Raw genomic sequence first — 12,874 nt, forward strand, 5'->3', positions numbered from 1 at the left:
CAAAACCTTTTGCAAACTCATGCCCTTCAACTCTTAAATTATATATATATTCATGGTTTTTTTTTACTTTTTCTTCATTGTCTGGCTAGGAGTCGCATTTCGAGTCCTTCGCCTTCCCTCTACATTGAACACTGAGATGTGGTCGAGGAAGAAGAAGACTACTATGTCAATAAACTCAATACCAGAACTGCCTTGTACAATACTAATGGATATTTTATCCAGACTTCCCATTACAACCATCCTTCAATATAAGTGCGTTTGTAAGACCTGGTTCAATATAATCTCGGACCCTTATTTTGCTACGCTGCACTTTGCAAGAGCACCCGTCAGCCTTCTTTATACCAACACAACTGATTTTAGTATCTTAGATAAGAGATTGTATGTGCTTGAGCTTGCAGGTTGGGACACACATGATTCTTTTGCTCCGTTAAAACAATTGCCAAGAGAGATTAACCATCTAGGTGAGGTACTGCATTTTGAATCTTCCTGCCATGGCTTGTTGTGCATCACTGCAGTTTGTCGCAGGAAACCTGTTACGTATGTGTGTAATGTAATTACAGGAGAGTACATGGCCCTTCCACAACCCAAGAATGATGGATTCAAAAGAAGAATACTGGGGTTTTGTTTCAGCCAAACCACTAAACAATACAAGGTGATTCGAGAAATTTGTGATAATAGGTGGTCTTTTGCTACACAGGAGCAACAATCACATCAGATTGAGGTATACACTCTTGGTACAGAGAAATGGAGAAACATTGGAGATCTCCCATATTCATTTCCTACAACAGAATACCTAAGTTTTTGTGACTCCTTGAATGGTGCTCTGCATTTGTTGGTTCAGCCTCATAACAATACCACATTCATATGTCATTTTGACATTGAGAATGAGCAATTTAAACCATTTCCCGGACCCCCTGTTCAAGACCTTTCGAGGATCAGGCATATGCATTTGGGAGTGTCAGGAGGTTTCCTCTATTTATGTGAGAAATTTTTTACTTCTTACTCTGTTGAAATTTGGGTTATGAAGGATTATGGTGTCGAACAGTCTTGGACGAAAGAGTTTGTTATCTCTAATGCGGAATGGACTAATTCAATATGGAATAGTGGACCTGTACAGATTTTGAACTATGGTCTATACACAAAAATGGAAGCAATGGAAGGTGCTGAATTATATATTTTGCATAATTCTGAGTTGTCTGCCTATAATGCCAAAAGACACGAGCGGGAAATTCGGGTTTGTGGTATTCATCCATTCCACTTTGTGATTCCTTACGTACCAAGCCTTGTTTCACTCAAGGAAGCTGTGATTGGGGAAAGTTCACAGGTAATTTGTACCAAATCAGAATTGTCTTAATTTTTTTTCCTTTTAATTGGTCATCCTCTTCAGTTAGTAATCACAGGTTTAAATTTAAAAAGAAGAATATATTCTTTGGCTGTATAGCGCACATCACATGACATAATTTTCTTTATATGGTAAGTAGCAACAGCATGTAAACGTTGACATGTCATGTTTGATAATAAAATTCTTGTTGCGTGCATTCTGTTGATCTCATAAAATTCATGTTTGACAATAATGTCATAATACTAACGTTTATGCTTTGCTCACTAATCAGCTTACCTCTATAAACATTTAGTTCTTTAGAATGATAAAAATATGAATTTCGTGTTGAAAATGAATACTGCTCTAACTTTTTATTCAACTTACACATTGACTATTTTGCAAAATTACCAGGGGCGGCTCTACAGCCAGCCCAGGGGGTTCAAATGAACCCCTGGCTTTGCCCCAAAAAAAATATTTTTTTTTTTTTAATTTTTTTTTTTTGACCCTTAAAATAAAATTTTGAACAACCTAATCCTAAATTTTGTTTAAAGTGAACTGAAATAAACTTGAAATATGATCATGTTAGTGTTATTTTCACAATATTTTTACAATAAAGGTTAAGTGACAAGTTGTAATATATTGACTTTTTATCTAAACTCAAAACTAATATCATTTTTGTACATACTTTTAACAACTTGTCATATAGATTTTATTTCGTTAATGTTTGTACTTTTAAAATTGCTCATTTATTAAAAAATAAATAAACATTCTCTCTAGATTCTGGCTTACTTTACAGTTGATGGTAGAATGAAATTTTTTTTTTCTTAGACTTTTCTTCTTCATCAACAAAAAATTACACCACTTGTACTACCAACTGATCTGTATTTACATCTATGATTCTTTTCTCATTCTCTTTCTCCTTTCTATATTTTCTTTCTATCTAATCAAGTAGTTTGATAAGTGTTTTACAGTTTTTCAAGTCTAAAAAGTCTTTTAGTGCTTCCTCCAATTTCAAGAGAATGACCACATGTGTGGTTGAATATCCATACACTTCAAAAGCAAAATCTTATATAAGTTACTATTTATTTTCCTTAGTTTAACGTTTACTCTCAGACTTACTCTTAGGTGTGTTGCTATTCTTTTTTATCATATATTTTTATTTAATTGATATTACATGTGATTATAATAAATTATTATTAATTTGACAAATATTATGATTAGTTATTTATTTATATTTATTTATATGCATTCTATTGTTGTTCTCTTATAGATTTTTAAACTATTAATAATTTTTTAAGACTATTTTACAATATAGTTATATTGTATACTATTTAGAATACTATGTTAGATTATTGTATGTAATATGACAATTGTATATACAAAAATGAATATTAATCATTTTATTTTTTACTCCCACAACAAAATTCTAGCTCAAGACACTATTGACCCCTCTAAAAGAAAATCCTGGAGCTACCACTGAAAATTACACATCTTTTTTATGGTAAGCAATATAACAAATTTGGATGTACTTACAGCCATTTTCATTAAAATTGACATAGTTGTTTTTCCACCAGGAGCTCATCATGACCATCCAATCTCTTGAAGTGAGTAGACTATATTCCTCGTTGATTTCAGTGACTGATAAACTTGATTCAGCGTTGTGTAAGCTGGCTTGGATGGGTGCTACGCCGGGAGTTAAGCTGAAGCCTAATCCTTGGTTCATAGTAAATTACATTTGCCGTTTAAAACAAAGATGACAAGAAAATATGCAAACCGGGAAGTACAGCTAACCAGTGAAATGTAGAAATACTCTACTTGAGAACTTCTGGGTTTCTCTAATTGGCAAAGTTTCACGCAATCATTCGCATTGTGCCCAGTTAGCCATTTCTCATTGGTGCTGATCCAGTGTATATGGCAACATCAAGAATAGATTATAGATCCATGGCAACACCAATTAAGAGACTACTTCTTCGTTCAATTGAATCTAGAAAACACTACTATACTTATTTGCTTCCACTTATTCCGCAATTTATTTTATTTATTTGGCTAGGTACAATTTTTAAAGTTTTATTTTTATTTTTAGGTACTGCTGTAGTAACCTTTCTTTTTTACTAAATAAGTAATCTTAAACGCATACTTACTACTTAGTCTATGGAGTTACCAAGATGAAGACATCAAATTTAGGAGTGCATAGATCACCCAAATCATTCCATTGCAGAAGTAGGCGAGTGAGACAAAGAATGGCACGTACTTCACACTCTAGTTCTAATTACCCTACCCTTCCAAAATACTAACGGTTATGCTAGAAAGAGTGCAATTAGAATGTGATCATGCCCCTTCTTCTTTGCTGTGTTCGTGCCCCTCAGCACAGTCTCTTAGGGCGTGGCTAAGGAGGCCGCATCTATAGCAAAAATTAGGTAACCTTTCATATTTAAAACTAACCCACCTACTCTCGCCTCCTTCAATGGTGATTTTCTTGCCGTGCACCAAACGTTTCGTTGCATCAATACGCACCCTTACTCGGAGACATTTGCCCAATGAACTCCAGAATCTGGGACATCTACGTCCATTACCAATCCTAAGCTTGAGCCAATAGTCCACCCGGTTTCCTTCGTTCTACTCTTCAACGGAAGATTATAAATCTGGATCCAAAACGGAGCCCATCGTATTTCAATCTCCTTTGGGGTAAGCTCTCCTTCAAAGTCTTGAATAAGAACTAATTGTTTCTCATAGCTCCAGGGGCACATATCAATCAATCTCTTTTTATCTTTCCAATCACCGAACTCCACCAAGAAATGCTCTTCATCAATCTCAGAAATTTGAACCCCTTTATTTGGCTTCCACACCATTCTCATATTCTTCCTCAGTGCGTCCACAGTTATGCTTCTCTGGGTCAGAATCTTCATCATTGTACAACATTTTCCTACTTCTTTCGCTGCTTTAGTACTACTGCTATCAAGTTCAATCCCTACATCTTCTTCCTCTGTGAAAGTGAGCTTTTTCCATAGCTCTTCTAGTTCCTCTGCCATCCTTTCCTCTTACCTTCAGACCCTCAGATGACGAGGGGATGAAGGACACCAACACTACCTCACTCAAAGGAGGTACCACCAACACTTCTTGCAAGCGAGCTGCAAGACTAGACTGCTTCTATGTGCCTAAGCCCGAGAGCACTGGTTCTATAGAGCATGGTTAAGGGGCGATCCGATACGACGGGGCGAAAAGGAGTTGGTCAAGTCTGGAACTAGAAATGATGTCGAGTTTAGTCCCAAAAATGCAGGGGGCAGGACGGTAAGGTCACCGGCAGTATCCCACTTACCGAGGGAGGAAGTGGAGGTAGGCAAAGATCACAGGCCTAAAAAGACAACTCAGGAGGACAGCAACCGCATGTGAGGTGGGGATGGTACTACCCATCATACGCCCCTGTCAGAAGTCTTACGTAAGAAAGGAAGTGTGGCAGAGGGGGTGGAAAAGATTGAGGGAACGTAAGCTTCTTTGGGAAGGTAGGAGCAAGAGCAGGGAGTTAACCAATCTGAACCAATAGTTGGTATGCAGTGGGAAACATCTAGCAGTCTGGTTGTTGACAAAGACCTTGAGGGAGTATCGACACCAATTAAAAAGTATGAAGTAGAGAAGAGGGGCCCAACCAACTTGAGCTTAGACTTGGGCCCTTTAGCCATGTGTTACGGTGAGAAGAAAGGTTGGATATCTGAAACTCTTGGCCCATCAAGCAAGCACTGGAAAAGGTTGGCAAGGGAAGTACACTCAAAACCAACCAGTGAAGGAAAAAGCCCAATAAAAGCTAAGAGAAAGGGTCCAACTCCACTCCATGAGTTAAACCCTAACATCAATGATCTAAAACGAAGAAAAGGAAAGAAGGATCAATCGCAAAACACAGATGGGAAGAAGCAGATGGATGGCGGAGTGGCGATGGCTGCGGAGCAGCACCGTCTAGCCCAATGAGCATCATCGCTTGGAACTACCAGGGATTGGGGTCTTCCCTGGCAGTTCGGACACTCATCGACGAGGTGAGAACAAAGGATCCACTTCTAGTCTTCTTATCGGAGACAAAGGCCAGGAAAAGGTAGAATCAAGGGCATTCAGAATAAGTTAGACTATACTCAAGGAATTACGGTCCCTAGGGTACGAACATGCGCTTCAAGAGCTATTTCAACTCTCATATCGACATAGAGGTTCATGATTGCTCATCGTCCTCGTCGTGGCGTACGACTAGTTTCTATGTGTTAGGATTTGTGCCATTAAATCCTATTGTATGATGCTATGTATGATATTATGTATGACATGATATATGACTTAATATTGTGTTTGATAAAGTTATTTTATTATTATCTAAAATAATGGTAACATGAATATGGGACATTATCATATAGTCCATGAGATGCATTGTATGTGATTTATGTGAAAAGTCATAAAAGATGTAAATCACAAGTTCTTTGTAAACTCAGAATTTATAATTCATAGTCGGTGATGAAATTGGGCATTTCATCTGCGAAGACTATAACGTGTCAACTAAGATGATTTGTCTTGATCATGGAAGTGGAAACTTCTAGTTGATATGTTGATATGTTTTAAGAGTTAAAATATATTGAATAGAACCGCCGTGGGATTTATTATTTTCCTAACGACTGTCAAATGAATAATAAATCTCACGACTTCTATTTGCATGAACTCTTAATCCTGAGAGAATAATGGACCTGATCATGAAGTGTAGGTTGCTTTGATATATCAAGAGTGAGATCTGAAGTGACGGTCAAAACCTCAGTATGTTGGGCAGTCACATTTAGTGTTGATGGAACACATATTCTCAAGATGGAATTCATAGTCTCTTGATGGAGATATAAAATATTCCCTTGAGATAAGTTTAATGGGTTCAGTTATTCAGAGTTAGGCCTAACCACTTGAGTAAGAAATTACTAAAGTATATATTTATGAAATTGGATTTCATAAATATATAATTAATAACTTTAAAGGATTAAACCGGGTACTCAAGGATAAGATGTAGTAATTTACAAAGTAGCAGTCCACATTTATGACTTTGTGTTACTACGAATATTTTATGAAGGGGTTACGTGTATAATAAAGTCTTGGGATATAATTTATTAATAAGGCCTAGAGTGCAATTATATTTATATAGTGGTATTAAATATAATTAATGGTAACTTTGGACTTGTCAAGAGTTGACGAAAAAGCCCAAGGCCCATTGGAGCTAGTGTCTTATTGGTCCCTTTTGGTCCCACTCCAAGCCACACACTAAAGCCCAATTGAAAAGGCCCAATAGGCCAGTCCAATTAGATAATCAGTTAGTTATAAAGGGAGAAACATACAAATTTTTTTTTTTGAAGAGATTAGAAAAGAAAAGAAAACGGTGTGTGAGAGAGTGTGAGACACACTTTCATTCTCCTTTTAAAAAACTGATTGAGAGACCACACATCTTGGGCGTAAAGTGGAATTAGAGTGAAGATTAAAAGTGTTCCCAAGTGCTTCTAATCTTTGTTTTGAATTTCTCCACACCAAGGTACGCTATCTTGTTCTTAAATTTTAAAATTTATATTGTGCACGTTATCAATCATGAATGAAATAAATCCTTGTTTGTTGCTTCCGCTGTGTGTTTTGTATGAGAAATAAAACTAGAATTTTTCCTTCACTATGGGCAACCATATGCATCAAAACGCGGCATCTCGTGGGAATTGTTGGAAGTGTTAAAGGTAAAGAATCATTTGTTGTGGGTTGTTTTTGGTGATTTTAACGAAATATCACACCCAGACGAGAAATTAGGTGGTCCGGACAGAGATGCAAGGCAAATGAGGAACTTTAGAGAATGATTGAGCAAGTGTAGTTTCTTCGACTTGGGTTTTGTGGGTCAACAATACACATGGTGTAACAGAAGGTTTGGGGATCAAAGAACAAAACTCAGACTTGATCGAATGGTGGCAAGCGAAAGGTGGAGTGAGTGTTTCCCTGAAGCGTCAGTGCATCACTTCACGCTGTCAATTTCGAATCACTGCCTATTAACTTTATATGTCCACCGCCGTCAGCCACATAAACCGGTAAGGAAGAGGTTTCTCTTTGAGGCAATATGGACTAGGGAGGAAGGCTATAGGGAAGTGATTGAGGAGGCATGGGACTCGATGAGGAAAGACCCTGATTTTAGACTCATGGACAGACTGAGAAGCTGTAAAGAAAGCCTCCAAGGTTGGAATGGGAGGGTGTTTGGGAATGTTAACAAAATTCTCAGATATAAGCAAAACTGGCTTCAGCAACTGGAAGCCATTGATGGTGTGCTTAACAAGGCAGAGGAGATCAAAACTCTGAAGAAGGAGATTAACGAGACCCTTATTAGGGAGGAAATCATGTGGAAACAGAGGTCGAGGGCGTTGTGGTTAAAGTGGGGAGACCGTAACACGAAATTTTTCCATGCCATAGCCAGCCAGAGGAGCTGGAAGAACAAAATTGACGGTTTGCAAAATCAGCAAGGTGATTAGGTAGAAGACCAAGGAGGTATAGACAGCATAATCTTGGAATACTTTACTACTATCTTCAAGTCTGACAACCCGTCCAGTTTTGATGTGAGTTTAAGAGCAATATCCAACTGGGTTACTGCGGAGATGAATGAGGATTTGTTAGCAGTATTTAAGGCAAAGGAGGTTCAAATCGCCCTTCAACAGATGCACCCCACAAAAGCCCCTGGACCCGACGGTATGTCTCCTATTTTCTATCAAAAGTACTGGGAAATTGTAGGTAATGATGTTATAGGCTGCGAACTAAATGCTTTAAATTCGAGTGTTATGCCATGTGGTATCAATGAAACTTACATTTGTCTCATACCGAAGGTAAATTCCCCCCAAAAAATCACTAAGTTCAGGCCTATTAGCCTGTACAACGTGGTGTACAAAATTATCTCAAAAGTTCTCGCAAATAGGCTTAAGGGAGTTCTTACAGAGGTGATAGATGAATCTCAAAGTGCGTTTGTGCTTGGTAGATCCATTACAGACAATGTCCTTGTAGCTTTCAAAATGATGCATTGCATTGATCAACGAAGGAAAGGAAAGGAAGCTCTTATAGCGGTGAAGCTCAATATGAGCAAGGCATACGATAGGGTTGAATGGCCTCACCTTGAAGCCATAATGAAGAGAATGGGGTTTCAAGAGAGATGGATTGCATTAATGATGATGTGTGTGAGCACGGTCTCTTACTCAGTTTTGATAAATGGGGAACCTAAACGGAAGATTGTTCCTTCTAGGAGCTTACGGCAAAGGGACCCCATTTCGCCGTACCTATTCTTACTGTGTGCGGAGGGTCTGACAACAATGTTGAAAAAGGAGGAGAGTGAGGGAAACTTAAAAGGGATTGCAGTGTGTAGGGGGGCTTTAAAAGTCTCACACTTATTATTCGCAAACGATAGCATCATCTTCTGTAGGGCATCGGTTGAGGATTGTGATAGGGTGATTAAGGTTTTAGAGGATTATGAAAGAGACTCAGGGCAAAAACTTAATAAGAAAAAAACCTCCTTATTCTTCAGCAAGAACACAAAGAGAGAAGCCTAGCTTCATATTAAACAGAAATTTGGGGCGGAAATCATTAAACACCACAATAAGTACTTAGGGCTACCCCTAATTGTAGGAAGGGGTAAGAAGAAAGTTTTTAATCGCATAAAAAACCAAGTTGGGAGGAAAATAGCGGGGTGGAAAGGGAAACTCCTATCCAATGCGGGTAGAGAAATCATCATCAAAGCCGTTGCACAAGCCACACCCACGTATACGATGAGCGTGTTTAAACTCCCAGAAATGTTATGCAAGGAGCTAAATTCCATGATGAGCAATTTTTGGTGAGGACAAAAGGAAAAAGAGAGGAAATTGGCATGGATCTCTTGGGAGAAACTTTGCACACCAAAGAATGAGGGCGGCATGGGATTTAGGGATCTCAAGGCCTTCAACTTGGCCCTCCTTGCTAAACAAAGATAGAGAATACAACAGAATCCTAACTCACTAGTTTATAGGGTCTACAAAGCGAAATATTTCGCGAAGGGCTCCTTCAGTCAAGCTCAACTAGGTTAAAAACCCTCATACGTATGGAGGAGTATTATGGCAACTAAAGGGATTATTGAGAAGGGTACGCGGTGGTGTATAGGTAATGGGTGAAATGTACATATTTGAGAGGATCGGTAACTTCCTATGCCTGATTCTTTCAAAGTTGTTAACTCATGAAGGCCTCAAGGAGAGGCAATGCTCGTATTGGACTTGCTGGACTTGGAAAAGAGGAGCTGGAATGTGGCCAAGGTGAGAAGAATCTTCCTTCCCCATGAAGCTGATGTAGTTTTAAGCATCCCAGTTAGCCCTCGCATGCCGGAAGACTCTGTCATTTAGGCTTGAACTACCAATGGTAAGTTTACTGTCAAGAGCACTTATGGTTTGGCGCAGAAGTGGCTGAAGGAGTGTAGCAATAAACCTGAGATAGGCTATTGCTCTGATAATTCCAAAATGAGAGCCATTTGGAAGGTGGTTTGGCAGGTGAAGTGTCCATCTAAGATCAGACAATTTATGTGGTGTTCTTGTAACAATATTTTCCCAACTAAGAATCAGTTGATGAGTAGAGGGGTGGGGCAGGATGATGTGTGCCTTTTATGTGGCTGTAGTAAGACAACTGGGCATATTCTGTGGGGCTGTAGATATGCAAAGAATGTGTGGAGTGACACGAAAATCAAGCTGCCCCTAGTGCCTGATTCACTAGGGGATTTCGGCAACGTAATGTGGGAGATAATGGAAGCTCGGCCTACCACTGACTGGGTGGTGTTCGCTGTAATAGCGTGGAGCTTATGGAATAACAGAAATAATGTAGTTCATGGTGGGCTATGCAAAGGGCAGGAGGTGCTAATCAAGGCTGTGGGGGAGTATGTTGAGGAAATCAAGCAAGTGATGCATCCTTGGGTGAGAATGCCCCCTCCAATCGCTGGTTCATGGTCACCCCCAAAAAAGGGATGGTATAAAATCAATACTGATGGTGCAGTTTTTAGTGAGGTGGGGTGCAGTGGGATTAGAGTGGTCATTAGAAACGATAGGGGTCTTCTAATGGGGTCAATGTGCAAAAGGGTGGAACTGCCTTTGGGAGCCTTAGAAATAGAAGCTAGAGCAGTGGAAGAGGGTGTCCTCCTTGCTTGGGACCTTGGCCTTAAGAAGATCATTCTCGAAAGCGACTCACAGATTGTGGTCAATGCATTGCTCGAGCACAACCGGCCTCCTAGCAGCATCCTAAAGGTGGTGGAAGGTGCAAAGATGGAGCTAAATTGTTTCAACGCGTGGGAAGTGTCCCACACCCGCAGGAGTTGTAATTCTACGACTCATATCCTGGCAAGACATGCCAAGTTGGTCAATGATTGTATTATTTGGGTGAAGGATACTCCACCCTTAATTGATGCTCAAGTCCAGCATGATGTACTCTGTTTGAACTCTGTTTCAGATTAATGAAGTCTGTTTCTTGTTGTGTATCAAAAAAAAAAAAAAAGAATGTGATCATGCACTCTTTCCTTGCTCCCAACAGTCTACCACAATTTAACTTCTAGAGCTTTACAATTTACCTACTCAGTGACAGTTTTTAAGGGATTATTCCCCATTCATTGTATGTGTGATATTATTCCCCATTCACTGCATGATTGATTGATAGGAGTCATAGGACACGTTTTTTGCACATAGCCATAAGACAGGCTGGACATCTACACTGCACAGTAGCACAGGCTGCTTGCACACTGTACAATTGCACACTGCACACTACACACTACATAAGTTAAAAGGTTGCACAGCCCACAGTCATGGACAACACGTTTTCTTACTTTATCAATTATTATAAATTATCATACCAATTAATAATTTGATCGGTATGATATCAACTCATTTGTATTATAGTAGTCTTAAATATAAAAACTTAATTAGTAATTTTGCATCTCAAAAAGCAAGAAGAATAGATTTTAAATAAAAAAAATTAATATATATTATTTGATTAATATCTTAATATAAAAAAGGTCCCACTTAAAATTTTTGCCTAAGGCCCTCAAAATTGTTAAGTTGGCCCTGATAAGAGCTAATAATTAACTTGTAGAAAAATAAATAATTTGTATTGTCTTCATTTCTCTTATATTATATTGATATTTCCGTTAGAGAGGAAAAGGGAGTTTCTTGTCTCGGTCACTTATTCCATTAGAATTATGTCAATTAACAAAAAAATTATTATAGTAATAAGTAAGATGTCATCCAAGCCCGGCTATAGATAAGATGACTTGAGAAAAATCAAAAGGAGAGGCTCGATCTTGTTCCACATATTCCTGGGATGAACACAGTGGCGGAGCTAGGATTTTAGTCTAGAGGGGGCAAAATTAAAAGACAATATTAAAAGTGAAATTTATCTAAAAAACATTAATAAACAATAATAACAAAATAAATAAAAAATTGTAAGAAAATATGAATAAATTTCATATTATTAAAATAAATAAACAAAAACAACCAATTCATAGCTACTAAAAAATTTATAAACTGATGAAGTAAAAATATGATTAGTGTTACTTAAAAAATATAATGAATAAATGTTTGAAATAATTTTTTGTGATAGGTGACATGCCAATTTGTAAGACATAAGTAGTAAAATTTGTAATATCTCTAGCATCATTCAAAAATAAAATGCTATTAAAAGTATCATAAATAGTAAAAATTGTGTAAATAATGATAAAAAAAATAGTGAAATAGGAGCAAGTTGCACGTAGACAAGACAAAAGCAATGATTTGGTCACTTTCAACAAGTAGAAGTTTTTTTTTTTTTTCCCCTCCATGTGACTACTAATACAACAAAAAAAAACAAAAAAAATTTAGGAGTCAGGGGGCAGGTGCCCCCTCTGGCTCCGCCAGTGGATGAACAGAAAGTAAGAAGTCTCAAGTATCTGATTTCTGAGATTTTATAAAAGCTAATCAATTTCATTATAAAAGATCCCGATTTACCCACCTGATCTAGCATATAAGTAATTTTTAACGATGTGGAGTATTGTCAGATTTCATGCAGTGCTCTAAATGATAAATATTAATGGTAAAACTAGCTGCTGTTTGTTAGTCAATGAGTACTCCCAACCCAACCCCAAAAAATCCAAAAAAAAAAACAAACAAACAAACAAACGTGTGGAGAAGAAAAAGTAACCATAACCTTAACCTTTCTTTCTTGGGTGAGATTTGTGTACAGTGGCCAAATACGTGTCCCTATCCTAATGTATGCAGTCAAACTAATCCTAAATACAAGCCCAACCCTTTATTTTTTTAAGAAAACCTTAAGCTTAAGCTTAACCTTATAATTTAATGGTTAAAAGCCGCTGAAGGTGAATTGTGAGTATGAGCTCCACAAAAAAGTATGTACTATATATATATATATATATATATATATAGAGAGAGAGAGAGAGAGAGAGAGAGAGAGAGGAGATATTGAGCTTTTGTCCTTATTTTGCAAAAATAACAATAATATGTCCCTATATTGAAATTATTTAGGTCAGTGTCTCTGTTTTGAAAC

General features: G+C 37.8%; 3 protein-coding genes across 3 annotated transcripts; all 3 read left to right on the forward strand.

Annotated features, from left to right (window-relative positions):
- The first annotated feature begins 205 nt into the window (after positions 1-205).
- Positions 206-3,078, forward strand: LOC142628712 (F-box protein At3g07870-like). The gene is made up of 2 exons (XM_075802757.1): positions 206-1,324; positions 2,896-3,078. The coding sequence occupies exons 1-2, from the start codon at positions 206-208 to the stop codon at positions 3,076-3,078; spliced, it is 1,302 nt and encodes a 433-aa protein (XP_075658872.1).
- Positions 3,079-7,263: 4,185 nt separating this feature from the next.
- Positions 7,264-7,821, forward strand: LOC142628713 (uncharacterized). Its single transcript, XM_075802758.1, has one exon. It carries the CDS (start codon positions 7,264-7,266, stop codon positions 7,819-7,821), a length of 558 nt encoding a protein of 185 aa, XP_075658873.1.
- A 123-nt stretch (positions 7,822-7,944) lies between these two features.
- Positions 7,945-10,797, forward strand: LOC142628714 (uncharacterized). Its single transcript, XM_075802759.1, has 3 exons — positions 7,945-8,819; positions 9,546-9,615; positions 9,757-10,797. Exons 1-3 carry the CDS (start codon positions 7,945-7,947, stop codon positions 10,795-10,797), a joined length of 1,986 nt encoding a protein of 661 aa, XP_075658874.1.
- The last annotated feature ends 2,077 nt before the right edge of the window (positions 10,798-12,874 follow it).

Source organism: Castanea sativa, chromosome 3 (genome assembly GCF_040712315.1).
Source record: "Castanea sativa cultivar Marrone di Chiusa Pesio chromosome 3, ASM4071231v1".
Lineage (NCBI taxonomy): Eukaryota > Viridiplantae > Streptophyta > Magnoliopsida > Fagales > Fagaceae > Castanea > Castanea sativa.